General features: G+C 38.2%; 1 protein-coding gene, 1 long non-coding RNA gene and 1 pseudogene across 11 annotated transcripts in view; 2 read left to right on the forward strand and 1 right to left on the reverse strand.

Annotated features, from left to right (window-relative positions):
* Positions 1 to 2,337, reverse strand: part of GBE1 (1,4-alpha-glucan branching enzyme 1) — a 290,641-nt gene extending 288,304 nt beyond the window's left edge. For 2 of the 4 annotated variants that reach the window (XM_019839239.3, XR_002162120.3), the window contains exon 1: positions 2,039 to 2,336. In XM_019839239.3, coding sequence (XP_019694798.1) covers positions 2,039 to 2,172 — 134 coding nt within the window. In that variant the 5' untranslated portion in view covers positions 2,173 to 2,336. 4 annotated transcript variants of the gene reach the window in all.
* Positions 2,338 to 2,364: 27 nt separating this feature from the next.
* LOC102901880 overlaps positions 2,365 to 21,532 on the forward strand; it is a 222,595-nt gene continuing 203,427 nt past the window's right edge. For 5 of the 7 annotated variants that reach the window (XR_006584933.1, XR_006584934.1, XR_006584932.1 and 2 more), the window contains exons 1-2: positions 2,365 to 4,084; positions 5,463 to 5,590. This is a non-coding gene — a long non-coding RNA (uncharacterized LOC102901880). The remainder of the gene's footprint in view (positions 4,085 to 5,462; positions 5,591 to 21,532) is intronic. The other 2 variants (XR_006584935.1, XR_006584930.1) reach the window with 2 other exon arrangements.
* LOC123379902 lies at positions 18,137 to 21,245 on the forward strand (annotated as a pseudogene).

Raw genomic sequence — 21,532 nt, forward strand, 5'->3', positions numbered from 1 at the left:
TGAATGTTTGACTGGTTGTATATTTGTGTTAGGCCAAAGACAAAATGCGCCAGTGGGTTATTAGAAATAAACAGAAAGTAGATAAAGTAACCAGAAGCAAACTTCATGAGGGAAGGATGTTTTATTCTTCAAATGTTAGCAGTAAAAGTTACTACTGCCAAATGCCAAATGACTATTTGATATGCCTAAATGGAACATGTGTGCTGGAAAATGGCAATTACTCCAAACCAAGACCAGAAGTAGAATCCAGGTCAGAGTGAGGCACAAGGGCCCAGTGGACCAGCCTTTTCACCAAGAATAGTGGTTTGCCCCCACTTTTCTTTATTGTGGCCTTTGTCTCTCTCATTAGTTTTGACAAACCATGAAAGAGCATCATAACTGCTTCAGTCCCAACGGAGTTGAAGTCAATTACATGACAAGGGATGTTTGTCTGCTGTGATCATCTTTTTTTTTTTAAAGGAGGTGGGGGAACAAAAACAAAACATTCCCACAACTCTCTCCTAGAAAGGTCTTAAGTGCCATTTACAAAGCATACAAATAAATTATCATCATCAATAAACACATCAAAGAAGTCTGACCACCATCTCTTTGCTCTAAAATTTTCTGACTATTTCTAAATCAAATTCAAGTTTGAACTATGAAGATGATGCACTCAGTGACTTTGAAAGTATAAACTGTAAATACTGAAAGCAATTTCACAAGGCTGCATAAGGTCCCAATCATCTGATCAACTGAGCGACAGCTCAAGGTGACTACTTTGAGGAGGGCTCATTCTTTAGGGTATACAAGCTCTGGAATGAGATGTTGTATTGAACTTGGCACCTCTTATTTTTTGTTCATAGGGACTCCTTAAGAAACAGTTACTGGATTGAATGCAGGTAGTAGGTGACAATGCCAAGTCATGAACCCAAGTGGTTTGGTTTTTTTTGTTTTGTTTTGTTTTGTTTTTCAAATTCCAAATCAAACCTGTTTCATTACCCCCAACACTGCTTCTTGGCCATAACTAAATGGCTGTTTTCTATTACTTGAAAATTTGACCATGCGTATTCTGTTGCCATGGTAGTTTTTGCCCTGGAGTCTCTCGGCTAAAAGGGCTGAAACCATAAATCACAATGTGCTTATCTCACAAATGAAACTACTATAACTAGTATGACAACTATTTCAATCTTACAAACTATACCTTCGAAGTTGAGCTGCCTACTAGAATTATTATCCCGGCAACTCAATTGTGCTAAACCAATGTACTGTAGGATGTTAGGAGACAAACTGAAGCTAAAGCCCCTAAACGGGCCTCCAGAAGTTTGGCTCTCCTGGCCTTTGTCCCTCTTCGGGGTGGCAATGCCAAACACGGGCAAACTTTGCTGACAAATGTCCCTGTAAGTTTCCTCTTCAGTGTGGGCCCACGGAGGGTAAATAAAGCGGCCAAGGTAACGTTTCATCTTCTCTGAAAGGAAATATTAACAAGGAGCAAGAGCTGCCTGAGAGAATCGTGGATATAAAATCACAATATTTGCAATGAAATAAACGAAACTGTAAACGCACGATTACACACGCCGAGTGTTATGCGCACGCTAATTCACAGTACAACTCTGTTGAATGGAAAGGTCACAAAACCTGCAGTGGCTTTGCCTCCCTCAGTATCCGCACCTGAGGAAATCACTGCTGGGAGCCAAAGCACGTACTCAATGGCGCACACCCGCTGGTTCGAAAGGAAAGGAGAGGAGATGAGGCAAGTTTATTCCGCGCTTCTAAGTCTAGTCCGGGGACCAGAGTTGTCATCAACCCCCCACTCCGCAAGACACAGGACCCAGCGAAGTCACCCCGACGCCCACCATACAAAGTGGCTACCCTCCAAGGTCGGGGGCGGGCCAGCGCAGGGCGGGGCGGGGCTGAGAGGCGGGCCCGGAAGGGGGCGGGACCTGCACGCACCCAGCCGAGGGGCGGTTCGACCCCGGAGCCCGCGCTGGGAAGGCAGCCAGTCCCACTCTGAGGAGAGGGCGGGGGGAGGGGGAGAGCCCTGAGCGGTATCAGGCGGTACCTGCGCTGGAAGTCCAGGGCGAAGGGCTTCAGGTACGGGTCGAGCTCCAGAAGTCGGGCTAGTTCCGGCACATCCGCCAGGGCTGCAGCCAGCGCCGCCTCGGAGCACTCGCCCCGAGCCACCGGAGCCGCCATCTTCTGCTGCAGCCCGAGTAGCCGAGCCCGAGTGGGTCGATTGGAACCTGAGCGGGAACTGGAGCTCTAGTTGGGAGGAAGGCGGCGAAGGCGGAGTCGGAGGAAGCTGAGGCGAGCTTCGGAGTCCCGGGGCCCTTTATAGCCGGAGAGAACGGCCGCCTGCCTCCCCTCCCTCCCACCCCACCCCACCCCACCCCACCCCCGGCGGGGCGGAGCGGGACCCGTGGTGATTCCCGGACTCTCGGCCGGAGCCGGGGGCGGAGGGGCGGCGGCGAGGTGCCGAGGGACCTCCGCCCGCTCCCGCCGCTAGCACCTGAAGGCCGCAGAGACCTGCCCTTTCCTCCCCAGCCTTTTTCCCCCCCGCAGGACTGAGGCCATCCTGGCAGGCGGGTCCCGAGCCGAGGTAGCTCTGCCTTGCCCTCCCTAACCTCACCCGTATTTGGCTCCAGAGTTAGCCCTCAGCTTTTCTTCCTTTAAGCAACTCCCACTGGCGGCATCCTTTTCAAATATGATGCGTGCTTTTCTTGAAGGCGACCTTCTCAAAGTTCTGAGAATTTCTTGTTAGGGCGGTATTGCAGACAGATTAAAAAAAAAAAAATCACAGTAAGGAAAGGGAACAGTCAGTATGGACATAGTAATACCTGGGAGGATGTTCACACCACTGCCTAACCAGAACGCCTGTAGATTTTTCCAGTCTCATGAATTAACCAAAAAAGTCCCGATCCTGGAATCATCCCACGAATAGTGTGATGTGCTGGGACTATTCTCTGGGTTGCCAATGGCTAAGAATTGAAACCATGTCAAGAACTTTGCCCATTTCCCATACCTCAAAAACAAACAGAAAAGAAAGGAGAAAGAAAGAAAAAAAAAAAAAAGACCTTTTTGTCTGTGTTCATAATTGCAACAAACGTTTCTCAACGATTGAACTATCCTTGATGAGACAAATAGTATTATAGAGAAAAACGTTAAATTGGACTTCAGCTGTACCCCTTATTGGTGAAGTGCTTGTGCAAGAAATCTCTTTTCCTCTTGGCTTAAGAATGGGGGACCCTACGTAAACTTCCCCAGTGGGAACTTCTGTTTCTCCATACCGGTTAACTGGCTTGTCAACGATTCTGTTTTGAGAACACAATTTTATGTACATCCAGAGAACTGGACCCACCAACCCAGGAGTTTTCAAACTGCTTTGAACCTAGGAACTGGAGAGACTGGAGGATCTCTTTCCCAGTTAAGATTTGGGTGTGGAGAATCCTAGGGACTATGGAGAAGGAAGAGTGTGGATCATCACTGGCCTTGAATTTTAAAACATTCAAAACATTTTTTGTGCAGGCATTAATAGACTTGATGAGAGATATCTAGCAACCGAGGACCTCAGAGTGAAAGAGTGAGGAATCTGACAACCTTCAGAAAGGCATGTCTTAATTTTCCATGAAGATGGCAACTTGCAAATGTTAGTAAAATAGAAAACGCTGTAAAACGACACTATAAACTCAGAAGCAGGACACCCAATAGATGCACAAACCTGTATCTCCAATCCTAACCTTTTCTCAGAAATGCAGGTTCATATCACTATCTGCCTACTGAAATTTCCATTTAGCTGGCCAGAAGACCTAAGCCAACTATCTCCAAAATATACCCTAACGCAGTCTTCTCATCCTTTGTTCGGTCACTCTTAACAGGAGCAGCCTCTCCTTTGGACTAGCACATCTAGCCCATTTCTTCCATCTAACCCACATCTCTTCCATTTTTTGTCCCTTCTAATCCATTCACTGGTGTTTGTCAAGCTTTAAATGTGCATATGAATCGCCTGGGGATGTTGTTAACAGCACTTAGTCTCATTCAGTTCTGGGTGGTGCCTCAGATTCTGCAATTGTTTCAAGCTCAGAGGTGATGCTGCTGTTCCCGACTGGGGGTGAGGTTTGAGTTGTAACGCTCTACACAAGAATAAATCAAACAACTTAAATGACATGCTGATTCACTCCGAGTTAAACATAAACTTCTTACCATTCCCTAACTAGGCTTCTTAATCTGGTCCCTATCTTTCCACCACTTTTCTCATCACCTTTTCTCATCTTTTCTGGCTTTACTATTCTGTAGAAATAGACTTTCCTGGGACTCACTCAGCACTTTGTAGCTTCTGAGACTTTTTATTTGTCCTTCTCTCTGTTGGGAATTCTCTTCATGACTCAGCCAAACATAACTGATTTCTTCCCAGCATTCCTTGAAATCTCAGCATAAATGTCCACTCATCATAAGCCTCTGCTTCCACTAAAACTTCAGTGTCTGTTAGAGCATGTTCTCTCCTACACAACAATTAACAAAACTTAGGTGTTTCTTTTTCTCTTTTATGTATTGGTCTCCCCCTTTAGAATATAAACTCCAAGAGAGCAGATACCTATTCTCTCTTACTCACTATTGAACAAGTATTTAATGAAGTCCCATGTGTCAACCCGTTCAGTTTCCTGGGTGCTGGGATTAAATTGTAAACAAGACGAGTTCCAGTTGTCATAAAGCTCACACGAGGTGGAGTGTTGTGTGCTTGTCAATTACATATAAGAAATACTTCTCAAAGCACAAAATGCCCAATAATAAATGCACTGTAGAGAACTAAAGTTAAGCAATAATGTCTCCTTTAGTTCTCGTGGTTAAGGAGGGCCATTCAGAACTGACATTGAAGCTGAAGTGTGTAATGATGGGGAAGAAGCCATGAGACAAAGAACATTGCCAGTAAAGAGTTTGTGCAATGGGGAATGACTTTAGTCACAGAAAGAGACAATTCTAGTGTACCTGTTACATAGTGAGAAGAATACCAAGAAGTAAGGTGTGAGAGCTAGACAGCTGTTTGATCATATAGGGCCTCTAATTTAAGTATGATAGGATGCTGTTGAAGGGTTTTGAGCAGAAAACTGATTTAATTTGATTTACATTAAAAAAAAAATTTCTCTATGGAAAATGGATTACAGGGATAACAAGAATGGAAGCAGAGAGACTATTAGGATGCCACTGCAGTGCCTAATTAGATATATATTCCTTTAAATTTATCCATTAAAATGTTCTAAAACTGGATGAGGCAAAGGTTACGTAATTCTATAAGTTTACCCAAAAATCATTAAAGTATACACTTAAAACAGGTGAATTTTATGGTGTAAACTGCACTCCATAAAGCTAGTTTAAAACTTTCTTTTACATAAGACTGTAAGAATCTCCTTACAGTGTATATAATAGCTAGCAAGTTTTGGTATCCCAGTCTCCAAACTAATATGCACTTATTTCTGGATTAAATTCTGCAGAGGCAGTAGCCAACTAAACTGCCCCTCTCCCACCTTGTGAAGCCTTTCAGAGGACCCTGGAGGAACAGATTGTCATTTTGTCTTCAGACTCGTTCACCATCTAGCCTCTCTATTTAGACTGCCAAATGGTGAGTGTTCAATGTGATGCTGGTTGTCACTGCCTGAAAATCAGAGTTAAGCAAACAACTTTTTTTCAAGAGCAGTACGTAGTAGTTTTTAGATAATGATTTTCAATTACTTTTGTGGTTTTGTCCTTATAAGTTGGGTGAGAATCAGTGACCTAAAAGTGAAAGGCTCTAACTTTTGTGACACATCCCGTAAATATCTGGTCCCCTCCATTAGAACTTAAACAGGGGCACCTGGGTGGCTCAATCAGTTGAATGTCTGACTTTCAGCTCAGGTCATGATCCCATGCTTCATGAGTTTGAGCCCTGGGTCAAAGCCCTGGGTTGGGCTCTATGCTGTCATCACAGAGCCTGGAGCCTGCTTCAGGTTCTGTGTCTCCCTTTCTCTCTCTACCCCTCCCCTGCCCATGCTCTGTCTCTCTGTCTCTTAAAAGTAATGTATACATAGATATATACGTATATACATACATAATATATATGTATATATTAAAAAAAAAGAACCTAAACAATTTTCCTTGGTCTCAGACTTACCCAAGCAAAATGGCAGTTTTTATTTCACTCAAGTTACAGGCTTCCTTTAGGCCTTTATATTATATCTCTAGTGATTATTTTATATATTTGGAATTTTCAGTACTTCTCAATTGTTCCTTATTTGAAAGTTTTGCAAACTTTTTAGGCATAAAATCTTGTAAGAAAGGATCAGATACCTGAGTTCATCATACTGGACTTATTCTGAAAGAAGACTATAGTGGTTCTTTACAATAATAGCTAATAATAATAACACACTGCTTTCCACAGTCGAGACGCTTTTAACCATTATATGGTGGTGGTGGTGGTGTGTGTAAAACCCTTAGTTAACCCTATGATGAGGGTACTTAAAGATGAAGAAAATTGTTTAAGGTAATGCAGCTAGTAAGACTCAGGATTTGAATCCAAATACAGCTTTTACAGTCTGTAGTCAAACAGGATCTGAATCCAGATATACCTTTTGCAGTCTATAATTTTAAGAATTATTTTATCCTGCCTCTCAGAAAGATGAATATGAAGACAAATATGTAGAAGAGTTTTTTTTTTTTAAAGACTTTAAGACCAAAATTAGACAAAATTTAAAACACTGTGCATCTTGCCACTTTACCTGAATGAAACCCAGGTCCCTGGAAAACCTAACTAGTCCACAGTAAAACAAAGAGCTAGGAAATAGGCAAAAAATAAAAAGTCTGTTTACATATAAAATTTAAATCACAAAAGCCCATGGATTACACCCTCATGCAGCTATCATTACTTATTATGGTGCCTTGAATCGTGGCTCCCCAAAATATATGTCCAGGTCCTAATCCCCAGAACCTGTGAAAGTTAACTTATTTGGGAAAAGGGCCTCTGCAGACATAATTAAGCTAAGGATCTTGAGATGAGATCATTCTGGATTATCTACATTATCTGGTTCTTAAATCCAATGACAGTGTCCTTGGAAGAGTTCTGCAGAGCAGACACAAGCAGAAGAGGTAAGTGGCCATGAGGGCAGAGATTGGAGTGACACAGACACAAGTCAAAGGTCAGTAGGCTCCAGAAGCTGAAAGAGGCAAAAAATAGATTCTCCCCTAGAGCCTCTAGAGGAAATGTGGCCTTGCTGACAACTTGATTTCAGACTACCCATCTCCAAAACTATTAGAGAATATATTTTTGTTATTTAAATCACATGAGAGAAGAACTGCTTTAGGACATTAATTGGCTTATTTATATACCACCTATTCAACAAAGGAATTCAAGGTGGCTAATAAAAATACTTGCAATAAGTAAAACAATACTTGGAAAAAGCAAAAACAAAAAGAATAGAGAAAATCTATGACATTTGAGTTCAGGCCTTAGTTCCCAAGTGCGTAGTAGCAAAACCAAAACAGGAAAGATATCAAGTGTTTATAATTCTATAACCTTTGGAGCACCTGGGTGGCTCAGTCAGTTAAGTGTCCATCTTCGGCTCAGGTCATGATCTTGCAGTTCCTGACTTGGAGCCCTGCATCAGGCTCTGTGCTGACAGCTCAGAACCTGGAGCCTGCTTCAGATTCTGTGTCTCCTTCTCTCTTTGCCCCTCCCCTTCTCCCTCTCTCTCTCTCTCTCTCTCTCTCTCTCTCTCTCTCTCAAATAAATAAACAATAAATAAAAAAAAACAATTCTATAAGCTCAAAATTGTGCCTTCTAGTTAGAAATGCCTCCATAAGTGATAGGAATTGAGAAACATTTTGAACCATATACTTGGAAACCAATTTTAGATAAATACGAAGGCCTTCCCAGATTTTTTGTGGACAACAGTATGATAAGACAAGGACACAGACTTAAGAGCCAAGCTGCCTGAGTTTGGATCTCAACTCTCCTGCACTAATATGTGATCATGGGAAGTCAATCTCTGTGTTTCAGTTTCCATTTCTACAGGGTGGGAATGATAATAGTATTTGCTTTCATATTGAAAGGATTAAATGACTTAATACATATAAGATATTTAAAACTGGACATAGCATATAATAATCACTTAATAAACAGTAACATATTTCTGCACAAGCAATACTATAGCAAAGAAGAGTAATGTTTTTCATATACAATGCTGTCCAATAACCTAGATTAGTACAAAAGTAAGAAACAGTTAAGATCTTGAGGATAGTTCACACATACAGGGGGAATAAATATAACATCACTGAAACCTGACTTGGAATGTGATGGACACTAGCACTGAGTCGCACTTTTCAAAAGGAAGCCTCTGATCAGAGACCAATATGTTCCATACATCAGTGCTGGTAAACAAATGTCTGTGACCTATCCACAAACAAAAAAATACAGAAATCGGGAAAACATGTTTAGAAAGTTCAATATCAGTTTGAAAAATATAATCATAAGAAATTGGGCTTTATATCTGGTATTTAAATTTTTTTTTATTTCTTTAGAAAAATATTCTAGTTGTATTGGATGAAGCTTTCAATCCATGACTGATTACAGGGGAAAAAAAGAAAAAAACTTTCCTTTGATTAGCCTTGTGCTATATACAACCAGAACCATTCTCAGAAAATCCTTTATCTGTGCAAATGCCCCAATGGGTACATACTAGACACTCCCAAATTCTCAGTAAACAAAACAAAACAAAAACAGAATAGGAATTGGAACTGACTTGGAACATTTTAATGAAATTATACTTATTTTACATATTCAAAGTCAAAGCTAAATTATTCAAGTAGAGCCAATCTATTGAAACTGCATTGTAAAATAACCATGCCGAATTATTTAGAGACAAAAGACAAACTGTGAAGTATGAGAAAATTGACTAAAATAGGACCCTGTTATTTTTTTTTTTTTAGGTAGAAATGTCTTCAAAGTTGCATAGGTTGAGCCAACTGACAATAAAGAAATAGGCAATGGATGACTCAAAAAACTATAAAAATGTCCATTTACTATACAAAATAATCTGGGTGCTTTACTACAAACCCAACCATGCTGTATTCTTCAGGACATGAAATTCTAACATTCATATGTTAATTTTTCACACTTTGGACTTTGAATACAGCCAAATTCTGGTCTCAGCTCTATCATTTATGAGCCATATGACCTTGGGCAAGTCACTTTTAGAAACTGTTTCATTTTCTATAATATAGATGTAATAAAACTTGTCATTGGGAAGATATGACATTAAAACGATATCAAGACCATGACAAGAAGGATAGTAGACCAGGGTAACTCAGTTAATTCAGACGGGAGGAGGCAGAGTTTTGCTATTGTGGCTGTGTCTAATGAAAGTCAGGGCAGGTAATCTTACCCAACTCTGCCTTCACTCCAGTAGGATTTAGTGCAATGCTGTAATTGCCCCCACTTAAAAGACAAAGAGCTCTGATAATTTTGAGGTGAGTGAGTTATAATTATAATGGATTGTAATGCTTTAGAATACTGCTTCTGTTAAAATTGATGACAATCATCTTAAAAATGAACTTTTGCAATATTACATTTCTAAATCCCATATTGCCTATACTGTGTTTTTACTCAAGAGAATTACCTTTAAAACTACACTATTGGAGAAAAAAGGAAGCTAACCTAAATAAAATTCAGAAAATACTGTTTTGACTAGATTCTTGAAGGCTAAAAACAAAAAGAATTGTACATAAACACTATATTCTAGTTGATAAATTTATTTTTCACAGCAGTATGGACTAAGTATTCTAAAGCTACTCTGCATGTATACTGCAATTGGTTGAGCAAATAAGTAAATAAATTATAGATAATGGGAGCCGGATCTCATTCTGTCAGAGATAGAAGCTACAAATAAGCAATGGGGGAAGGGGAGAATAAACCCTGTGGTTCTGAAGTTAAAGTCAGAGATAGTGAAATGAACTCACCTACCCCCTCAAACACACACACACACACACACACACACACACACACACACACACACAGATATTTTTAACATGTATACACATGGATTTGTATTACACATATATTTCTTAGCTCTGTCTGCTGAGAGGACATGAAAGCAATAACATCACAGTAACAACAAGCATACCCAGCACCGAGATCTTAGATTCTGAAAACCATTCTCCAACAAAAAGAACCAGGGGTCCTTGGATAAATGGCTGATTCTGGGGCTGGATAGAAAAATCCAAGATAAACCTAGAGAATTTAATAGGACCAGAAGGAGAGTGTTAAAAAGGAGAAGAAAAAGAAGAAAGATGAGGTGGTGGAGGAAGAGGAGGAGGAGACTATGGGATCATGTCAAAAGGGCCCAAGGAGCAGGGTGCCTGGATGGCTCAGTCAATTAAGCATCCAATTCTTGATTTTGGCTTGGGTCCAGATCTCACAGTCATGATCTCATGGTTCACGAAATTGAACCCTGCATCAAGCTCTGCACTGAGCATGGAGCCGCTTAAGATTCTTTCCCTCCCTTTCCCTCTGCCCCACTCCTGCTTGTGCTCTCTCTTTCTCTTTCTCTCTCTCTCTCAAAAAAATATAAATTTAAAAAATAATTTTAAACAATAAAAGGACACAGAAACCAATTTGAGAAAGTTTCTCAAATAGTCAAAGCAGGATCCATTGAGCAGCAAAATAAATATTTAGTATTGGACTGTTAGTAGCATAAGCATACCTCATTTTATTGTACTTCACTTTGTTACACTTCACAGATACTGCATTCTTTGCAGATTGAAAGTCTGTGGCAATCCTGCATCAAGCTAGTTTATTGGCAACATTTTTCTAACAGCATTTGCTCACTTTGTGGCTCTGTGTCACATTTTGGTAATTCTCACAATATTTCAAACTTTTTTTATGATTAATATATTTGTTATGATGATCTTTGATCAATGGTCTTTGATGTTACTATTATAATTGTTTGGGGGTGCCATGAACCACACCCATATAAAATGGTGAACTTAACAGATAAATGTGTGTGTTCTGTTTTCTCCATTGACTGGCCATTCCTTATCTGTCTGTCTCTCTTCAGGCCTCTTTATTTCTTGAGACACAACAATATTGAAATTAGGCCAATTAATAGTTCTACAAATGGCCTCTAAGTGTTCAATTGAAAGGAAGAGTCACATGTCTCTCACTTTAAATCAAAAGCTTGAAATGGTGGGGCGCCTGGGTGGCACAGTCGGTTAAGCGTCCGACTTCAGCCAGGTCACGATCTCGCGGTCCGGGAGTTCGAGCCCCGCGTCAGGCTCTGGGCTGATGGCTCAGAGCCTGGAGCCTGTTTCCGATTCTGTGTCTCCCTCTCTCTCTGCCCCTCCCCGTTCATGCTCTGTCTCTCTCTGTCCCAAAAATAAAAATAAACGTTGAAAAAAAAATTAAAAAAAAAAAGCTTGAAATGGTTAAGCATAGTAGGGAAGGCGTGTCAAAAGCTGAGCTAAGCCAAAAGTTAGGTATCTTGTGCCAAATAGCCAATTTGTGAATGCAAAGAAAAGGTTCTTGGAGGAAATGTAAAGTGATACCCCAGTGAACACACAAATGATAAGAAAGTGAAACAAATAGCCTATTGCTTATATGGTGACTGTTTTAGTGGTCTGGATAGATCAAACCAGTCACAGTGTTCCCATAAGCCAAATCCTAATCTAGAGCAAGGTCCTAACTTTCTTTAACATTATAAGAGCTGAGAGAGGTAAGAAAGCTGCAGAAGGAAAGTTTGAAGCTACCAGAGGCAGGTTCCTGAAGTTTAAGAAAAGGACCTGTTTCCTTAACATCAAAGTACAAGGTGAAGCAGCAAGTGCTAACATAGAAACTGCAGCAAATCATCCAGAAGATCCAGGTACAATAATTAATGAAGGTGGCTACAGTAAACAATAGATTTTCAATGTATTGAAAAAGATGCTTCTGGTGGAAAAAAGATGCCATCTAGGTCTTTCATAGCTAGAGAGAAGTCAATGCCTGGCTTCATATCTTCAAAGGAAAGGCTGACTTCCTTGTTAGGGAGCTAAATGTAGCTGGTGACTTGAAGTTGAAGCCAATGCTCATTTATCATTCTGAAAATCATAGGGTTCTTAAGAATTATGCTAAGTCTATTGTGATTATGATGTATAAAAGGAAAAACAGAGCTTGGATGACAGCACATCTCTTTATGACATGATTTACTAAATATTTTAAGCCTACTATTGAAACCTATTGCTCAGAAAAGAAAAAAAAAAAGAAAACTATTCTTCTCAAAATATTACTCCTTATCAACAATGCATCTGGTCATCTAAGAGCTCTGATGGAGATGTACAAGGAGATTAATGTTGATTTCATGCCTGCCAATATAAGATCTATTCATGCTTCCAACCCATGGATCAAGGAGTAATTTTGACTTTCAAATCTTACTATTTAAGAGGTGCATTTTTATAAGGCTATCACTGACATAGATAATGATTCTTCTGATGGATCTGGGAAAAATCAATTGGAAACTTTAGGGAAAGGAATCACCATTCTAAATGCCATTAAGAGCATTTGTGACTCAATGGAAAAGGTCAGAATGTCAGCATTAAAAGAAATTGATGCCAATCTTCATGGATGACTTTGAAGGTTCAAGTCTTCAGTGAAAAGAGGTAATCACAGATGTGGTGGAAATGACAAGAGAATTAGAATTAGGAGTGGAGCCTGAAAATGTGATTGAGTTGCTGCAATCTTACGATAAAACTTGAACAGATGAGGAATTGCTTCTCATAAATGAACAAAGAAAGTGGTTTCTTCAAATGTAATCTACTCCTGGTGAGATAATTTGAAGATTATTGAAATGACAACAAAGGATTTAGAATATTAAATAATCTTAGTTGATATAGCAATAACAGGGTTTGAGGGTTGACTCCAATTTTACAATAAATTCTATTGTGGGGAAAATGCTATCAAACAACATCAATGCCACAGAGAAATTGTTCATGAAAAGAAGAGTCAATGCTGCAAAATTTGTCTTATTTTAGGAAGCTGCCACAGCCACCCCAACCTTAAGTAACCACCACCCTGATCAGTCAGTAACCATCAATATCAAAGCAAGACCCACCAACAGTAAAAAGACTACAACTTATTGAAAATTCACATGATGGTTAACATTTTTTAGCAATAAAGTATTTTTGAATCGTCACAGACTTTTTTTTAGCTATAATTCTATTGCACACCTAATAGACTATAGCATAGTATAAACATAACTTTCGTATGCATTGGGAAACCAAAAAATTTAGTGGACTCACTTTATTGTGATATTGCTTTATTGCAGGAACTAAACCTGCAATATCTCTGAGCTATGCCTGTAATAGTATTTATAACTCAAAGACCAAAGTAAATATTCACAAGTACATCCTAATATACATAATTTATTGACAAAATAATGAGGGAGAAAGGAAAGTGCTTCCTTCAGAAAAATTCTAAATAATTTATTCTCCCTCCAAGAGGTGGAGCTTAATTTTCTTCCACTGGAATGTGTGCTAGACTTTGTTACTTGCTTCAAAATAATAGGCTATGAAAAGAGAAAAACAGGAACTTTACAGTGCAGAAACCTGTCAGATTCCACCTTAAGTGAAAAAAATTGACACCACTGGTGATAAGACATGTTATGATATAACCCTTGATAGGGTTTGATAAGAAGCACATTTCACTTCTGATATTCTTCCAAAAAATTTTTAGAACTTCTGATAAGTAAATATCAGATAAAACTGAATCAACGATGGTCTACAAAGCACCTGATGAATATTTTTAAAAATTATGAAGGACAGGGGCGCCTGGGTGGCGCAGTCGGTTAAGCGTCCGACTTCAGCCAGGTCACGATCTTGCGGTCCGTGAGTTCGAGCCCCGCGTCAGGCTCTGGGCTGATGGCTCAGAGCCTGGAGCCTGTTTCTGATTCTGTGTCTCCCTCTCTCTCTGCCCCTCCCCCGTTCATGCTCTGTCTCTCTCTGTCCCAAAAATAAAATAAATAAACGTTGAAAAAAAAATTAAAAAAAAATTATGAAGGATGTAGGGCACCTGGGTGGCTCAGTTGGTTAAATGCCAGACTTCAGCTCAGGTCATGATCTCACAGTTTGTGAGTTCAAGCCTCATGTTGGTCTCTGTGCCGACAGCTAAAAACCTGGAGCCTGCTTCAGATTCTGTGTCTCCCTCTCTGTCTCTGCCCCTCCCCTTCTTGTTCTCTGTCTGTCTCTCTCTCTCAAAAATAAATAAACATTAAAAAAATATGAAGGATGTGAAGAGGAAGGAAAGACTGTGATACTGTCACCAGCTGAAGAAGGCTAAGGATACATGATGACTGAAAGTTAAGTGGTATCCTAGCTCTCTTGATTCAAACTATACTACAAAGCTATATTAATAAAAACAGTATTGTACTTGCTCAAAAACAGATACGTATATCAATGGAACAGAATAAAGAGCCCAGAAATAAACCCATGCTATATGATCAACCAATCTATGAAAAAGGAGACAAGAACATACAAAGGGTAAAATACAGTCTCTTCAATAAAGTATATTGGGAAAATTAGACAGCTACATGCCAAAGATTGAAACTAGACCACTTTCTTACACCATGTACAAAAATAAACTCATAATGGATTAGTGAAAGACCTTAATGTAAGACCTGAAACTATATAACTCCTAGGATGAAACATAGGCAATAGATTCTTTGGCATTTGTCCTGTCAATATTGTTTTGGATATGCCTCCTCAGGCAAGAGGGAAAAAAAAAAAAGAAAACACAAATAAATGGGACTACCTCAAACTGAAAAGCTTTACACATTGACAGAAACCATCAAAAAAACAAAAAAGACAACCTAATGAATGGGAGAAGATACTTGCAAATGATGTATCTAATAAGGAGTTGTTACTGAAAATATAAAAAGAATTCATACAACTCAATAACAGAAACAGCAGCAGCAGCAACAACAACAATAAAGAGCCTGATTAACAAATAGAGGACCTGAATGACATTTTTCCAAAAAAAGACACACAGATGGCCAACAGGAATGTGAAAAGATGTTCCATATCGATAGTCATCAGAGAAACCCAAATCAAAACCAAAATGAGATACTACCTCACACATGTCACAATGGCCGTTATCAAAAAGATAAGAAATAATAGGTATTGGTGAGGATGTGGATAAAAGGGAACCCTTGTGCACTATTGTGAGAATGTAAATTGGTACAGCCAATATGGAAAACAGTATGGAGATTCCTCAAAAATTTATAGCAATCCAGCAATTCCATTTCTGGGTATTTATCTGAAAAAAAGAAAAGAAAAAGAAAACACTAGTTTGAAAAGATATGTATACCCCTATGTTCACTGCAGCATTGTTGACAATAGCCAAGATATGGAAGTAATGTGTGCCCATCGATAGATGAATGGCTAAAGACATTGTGGTATATATATGTGTGGCATATATATATATATATATATATATATATATATATATATATATAATTGAATATTACTCAGCCATAAAAACGAATGAAATCTTGCCATTTATGAAAATGTGGTTGGATTTAGAGGCTATTGTGTTAAGTTAAATAACCTAGAGAAAGACAAATAACATATAATTTTGCTTATATGAGTAATCTAAAAAACAAAACAAATATACCAGCAAAACAAAACAGAAACAGACTCATAGATACAGAAAATAAACTAGTGATTGCCAAAGGGGAGATCGGTGGAGGCATGAACAAAATAGGTGAAGGGATTAAGAAGGACAAACTTCTAATTATAAAATAACTTAGTTATAAAATAAATAAGTCACAGGGATATAATGTACAGCAGAGAGAATATAGTCAATAATTTGCAATAACTTTGTGTGGTGTGGCAACAGATAGTAACTAGACTTATAATGATAATCATTTCATAATGTATAAAAATATCATCACTATCTTTTACACCTAAAACTAATGTGATATTGTATGTCAATTTAATTCAATTTAAAAATAAATAAAGATTAATGAAAAAAATATATAGTTCTGACATATAAAAATTTGTGTTTGACATTAATTAGAAGTTCATACACACATATATATGTACATACATACAGTTAAACTGATATCCCCTGGAATGGATCATGGAATTTAAGAATGTGAAATATTAACAAAATCTACAAGTTAGTTAATAGCATTGTACCAGTGTTAATTTCTTGGTTTTAATACATGTGTTTGTATAAGATGTTAGCACTGAGAAACTTTCATGAAGGTATATGATAACTCTTTATACTGTCTTTACAATTTTTCCATAAATCAGAAATTATTCCAAAATAATTCCCCTTTAATCTATAATATCTACATTTCTAAAATCTTAACATTTGTTAATTTTGGAGAGAAAATACATACAGATTTCAAAAACTATTGTTGTATTTATTTTTCTGTAATTTTATTTTTTTCTAAAAGAAAAATACTGCAATATTAATTTTCCCCCTTTCATTCAATGATATTTAGTGCTTACACAACCTTAGTTAACATTACATATAAAAATATATAATAATGTTTTAATAACATCATAATAAAAATTCTGACTCTAGTGAATTAAGTGTAATGGATTTTTGGAGCCTCTATTAACTCTGAGTTTACAAGACTGCTGCTTAGTTATCTAGTGGCATAGTGTTCTGAGAAATTTAAAGGAACTGCTACAAGTGCCTAATTAATCCTTACAAAGTTGAGATAATCTGATTCATTAAAAGAACAATGTGTGCCTGGTACTGAACTAGAAATTTTTAATTACCATTTTGTACTTTGCTGATAACTTGATCTTCAGTGAAAAAAAGTGACTGTCTCTAGGTGACGTATCAAAAAGTTTAAAGCACAAAACTTCAGGAAATATAAGAAATCTCAGATAAATGACCTAGATTTTCAGAATATATTTTTCTCATTTTGAAGTCATTTTCCTTACACTGTATGATTCTTAGGACAATTTTAATAGAACCCTTCTTTCTAACACAAAATTTTCATAACATTGAGTCACTTAAGCATTGAATACCTTGAAGTTGCTTTCTAATTTAATTCTTCCACTATTTGCTTCCATCTATTTTCTTCCAATGTTAAATGTATCCTATTTTCAAGATTTTTTTTTTTACTATTTTTTAACGTTTATTTATTTATTATTTTTTTTTTTTATTTTTTTTCAACGTTTTTATTTATTTTTGGGACAGAGAGAGACAGAGCATGAACGGGGGAGGGGCAGAGAGAGAGGGAGACACAGAATCGGAAACAGGCTCCAGGCTCCGGGCCATCAGCCCAGAGCCTGACGCGGGGCTCAAACTCACAGAGTGCGAGATCGTGACCTGGCTGAAGTCGGACGCTTAACCGACTGCGCTACCCCGGCGCCCCCCAACGTTTATTTATTTTTGAGACAGAGAGAGACAGTGCATGAACGGGGGAGGGTCAGAGAGAGGGAGACACAGAATCTGAAACAGGCTCCAGGCTCTGAGCTGTCAGCACAGAGCCGGACCAGGGGCTCGAACTCACAGACTGAGAGATCATGACCTGAGCCGAAGTCGGATGCTTAACCGACTGAGCCACCCAGACGCCCCAAGATTTTCTTTTTTATTAGCAGTTGTAGTAATCCCTTTTAAACTTAAAAAGACTCACAGTGTTCCAAGATATTACAGTGAAACAATAGTTACTTGATATTAGATATAATACTAGGGATTTTTTTAAACAAACATCTGTCTTTACATAAAATTAATAATCTACATGTGAATTTACCTATATCAAAACATCTTTTGAGAACTTTTTCAGAGATAATTAATCTTGTAGATATCTTTGCATTACTTCCCTTCATGAACACCTCCTAAATTAACTTTCATGTGGAAAAGTAACAATTTCTAGGCCAATCATATTAAATTATTTCATGAGAGAGTTTATCATTTCACCTGACTCAATATTCTACTACTTATACTTTTGATCTAAAACCTGTTTGACAGATAAAAGTTGAAACTCTTCCTTAGTGGGATGAGGTTAGAAAATTCTTTAAGATCTAAGAATAGTTCTAATATAAAAGGATTGAAAGGGGGCCTGGGTGGCTTAGTAGGTTAAGCATCTGACTTCAGCTCAGGTCATAACCTTGCAGTCTGTGAGTTGGAGTCCTATGTCAGGCTCTGTGCTGACAGCTCAGAGCCTGGAGCCTGGTTTGGATTCTGTGGCTCCCTCTCTCTCTGCCCCTCCTCCACTCACATTCTTTCCCTCTTTCAAAAATAAATAAACACTAAGAAAAAGTAAAAAGATTGTAGAGGCCAAATTTGAGGTACACATTTCTATGAAGTTATCACTGCCTATTAAATAACAGATACTTTTGCAGTATCCAGGTCTTTTTTTCTTTCTTTCTTTTTAACTTTTGTTTTCTTACTTTTTAAGTGAACAGTATTTAGAATTGAATTTGGTGCTCATTAAAATTGATACTCGCCCAGAGTAGAGTAAAGTAGTTTAAATTAAAAAGATATACATATGTATGTGTATAAAGAAACTTTGATTCAATATTTTACCATAAAGTGGAATTTCTGCAGAACTATATATAGATTTCTTAATATTCCCATGGCCCATCTCTATTATTAAGTTCAGCTGGGACTTCAGCTTCAAATGAGATGTAGTAATAAGTACTAGATTTACCCTCCTGTGTAAAACAACAACAACAACATCAAAATCAAGGTGCTGGGCATCAAGCAACCGAAGAGAGTAATCCCTGAGAAATAGAAAACATCTGAGGTGACCCCTACAAATGTAGGGGCTTTCTGCCATGAGAGATTTCCAAGTTATGGTTCAGAGAAGAAGAACACAGGAAGAACCTAGCCTGAGGAAGTGGAAGTCCAGAGAGAAAAAGCAGCCTAGAGTTTACAGGGCAACACCATAAAGGAGGGACCTGCACAGAAAAATAACCCAGACTCATGCAGAATGATCCTGCTGAATATTCCACAGAGAAGTGATCAGTGATTGTATTTGACGAGACTGCCAGAGGTAGTAAAAAGCATCCAAAAGGATTAAAGCAAATACTACACAACATTGACACAGGCCAGGAAAAGTACCTGTTCCATACAGCCATACCAGAAAAACTCATAATTCATGTAGCATTGGGTAGAGTACTCAGAAGAGTCTTGTCTTAGTAGTGGGGGATAGTTAGCCCTATACTGGGTACTTTTTTGGTGCCACCTAACGAGTCATAAAAGCAAGACCATAAAGGATCTATTTCTAAGTAACCTTACTGCATATACAAGAATGAAGCTTAAGGTAGAATCTGAGTGAGCCCTTGCAGAATTTGCTTCCCCTCTCTGGAACCAGGTCACCATGGCAACTGGACTGAAATTGATGAGAGCAATTAGAGTTTTTGAATTTGGTGGACTGGAAGTGCTGAAATTCCAGTTGGATGTGGCAGTATCAACTCCAAAAGACCATCAGGTTCTAATCAAGGTCCATGCACGTGGTGTAAACCCAGTGGAAACATATATTTGTTCTGGTACTCACAGGATAAAACCACTCTTACAACCTATACTTCTGGTTCAGGTGTGGCTGGGGTAATAGTAGCTGTACGAGATCATACATCTACTTTCAAGAAAGGTGATGGAGTTTTCACTACCAGCACCATCTCTGGGGGTTATGCCGAGTATGCTCTTGCAGCAGATCTCACTGTATACCCACTGCCAGAAAAACTGGACTTTAAACAAGGAGCTGCCATCGGTATCCCATATTTTACTGCTTATTGAGCTCTGCTCCACAGTGCCCATGTGAAAGCTGGAGAAAGTGTTCTGGTTTATGGGGCTAGTGGAGGAGTTGGACTGGCAGTATGCCAGATTGCTAGAGTTTGTGGTTTAAAGGTTCTGGGCACAGCTGGTACTGAGGAAGGACAAAACATCGTTTTGCAAAATGGAACCCATGAAGTGTTTAACCACAGAGAACGTAATTATATTAATAAAATTAAGAAATCTGTCGGTGAAAAAGGAATTGGTGTGATCATTGAAATGTTAGCCAATGTAAATCTTAATAATGATTTGAATCTTCTGTCACATGGAGGGCGAGTAATAGCTGTTGGCAGCAGAGGTCCTATTGAAATAAACCCACAGGACACCATGACAAAGGAATCTGGTATAATTGGGGTTGCTCTCTACTCATCAACTAAGGAGGAATTTAAGCAATATGCAGCAGCCCTTCAAGCTGGAATGGAAATTGGTTGGCTGAAACCTGTAATAGGCTCTCAGTCAGTATTCATTGGAGAAGGTGGCCCAGGCTCATGAAAATATCATCCATAGCAGTGGAGCTACTGGGAAAATGATTCTTCTCTTAGAATGATTAAGTCATGTATTTCTTGTGTAATTAGAAGTTTCCTGCCCCAGTTTTACTTATACTACTTTTGCTCTAATTAGCATTCATTTGAGTTAGTGAGTTTCTTATATTGAAAAACAAGATTTATCTTTAGAGATCCGAGCATTGGAGTACAATTTATTTTATAGTTCACAATATGCTTTATGCCTCACACCAACTTCTAATCAAGGAATCATCATAGTGGGAAGTAGAATGTTATAGCCATTTGGCATTGGGTACATTACAGAAATTCCTGGTACTTGATAATTAATTCCATACCTTGGACTAAAGCAAGCTAATTCAAAATAAGACTGCATGATTTCCAAGCCTACTTGTCCTTGTAAAGGATCTTCAGTATATGTTTAGCCCAGAACTATATTGGACTCAAGATTTTCTAGACTAAACAAGACCCCTTTTCCAAACTAATCGCATTGGCAAAGTAAACAATGTCCACACGAATTTGTTTTTTTTAAAAATAGTTTTCTAATATTTACCCAAATATTAGAACATTCACTACGTTAATTGTTGATTACTAATTATCCATATATTCTGTGAAGATAACAGCCTTATCTTTGTTATAATGTGATAGTAGGTCCATAGTCTCTCCAGACAGATACTTCTTGATGATTTGATTTTCAAAGTAGATTTAGAATTATCTGTGTGATGGGAATCATATATTTTTCTTTAAATTACTAAACAAATTTGACATATTAAGAGTGGGTGGCTTTTGTTTTTATAGCATGGTAACTTGCAGTAAATTCTGTAGAAAAATAAAAACTGTGTTTATCTATTTCATCCTTATATAATACTTGCCTTACATCACATCTCTTTTGCATAGTTCCTAATGATTAATTCCTAACAGTGTTCTTGTTGGAAGTCTTTATCTAAACTAAATAAATGCCATTAATGTTATGTGCAAAAAAAAAAAAAAAGAATGAAGCTTAAGAAATATTTATAAGAATGGGTGCTTGGGTAGCTCAGTCATTTGAGCATCCGGCTCTTGATTTTATCTAAGGTCATGATCCCAGGGTCATGGGATTGAGCCCCACATCAGGCTCCATGCTGAGTGTGGAGCCTGCTTAATATTCTCTCTCTCCCTCTGCCCCTCTCCCCTACTTGTATACACACACACACTCTCAAATTAAAATAAATACATAAAACTGCTTTAAAAAAACATAAAGAATATTTATAGGCATAAGAAGACTCAGAAA

The sequence above is a fragment of the Felis catus genome, chromosome C2 (assembly GCF_018350175.1).
Source record: "Felis catus isolate Fca126 chromosome C2, F.catus_Fca126_mat1.0, whole genome shotgun sequence".
NCBI classification, from domain to species: Eukaryota; Metazoa; Chordata; class Mammalia; order Carnivora; family Felidae; genus Felis; species Felis catus.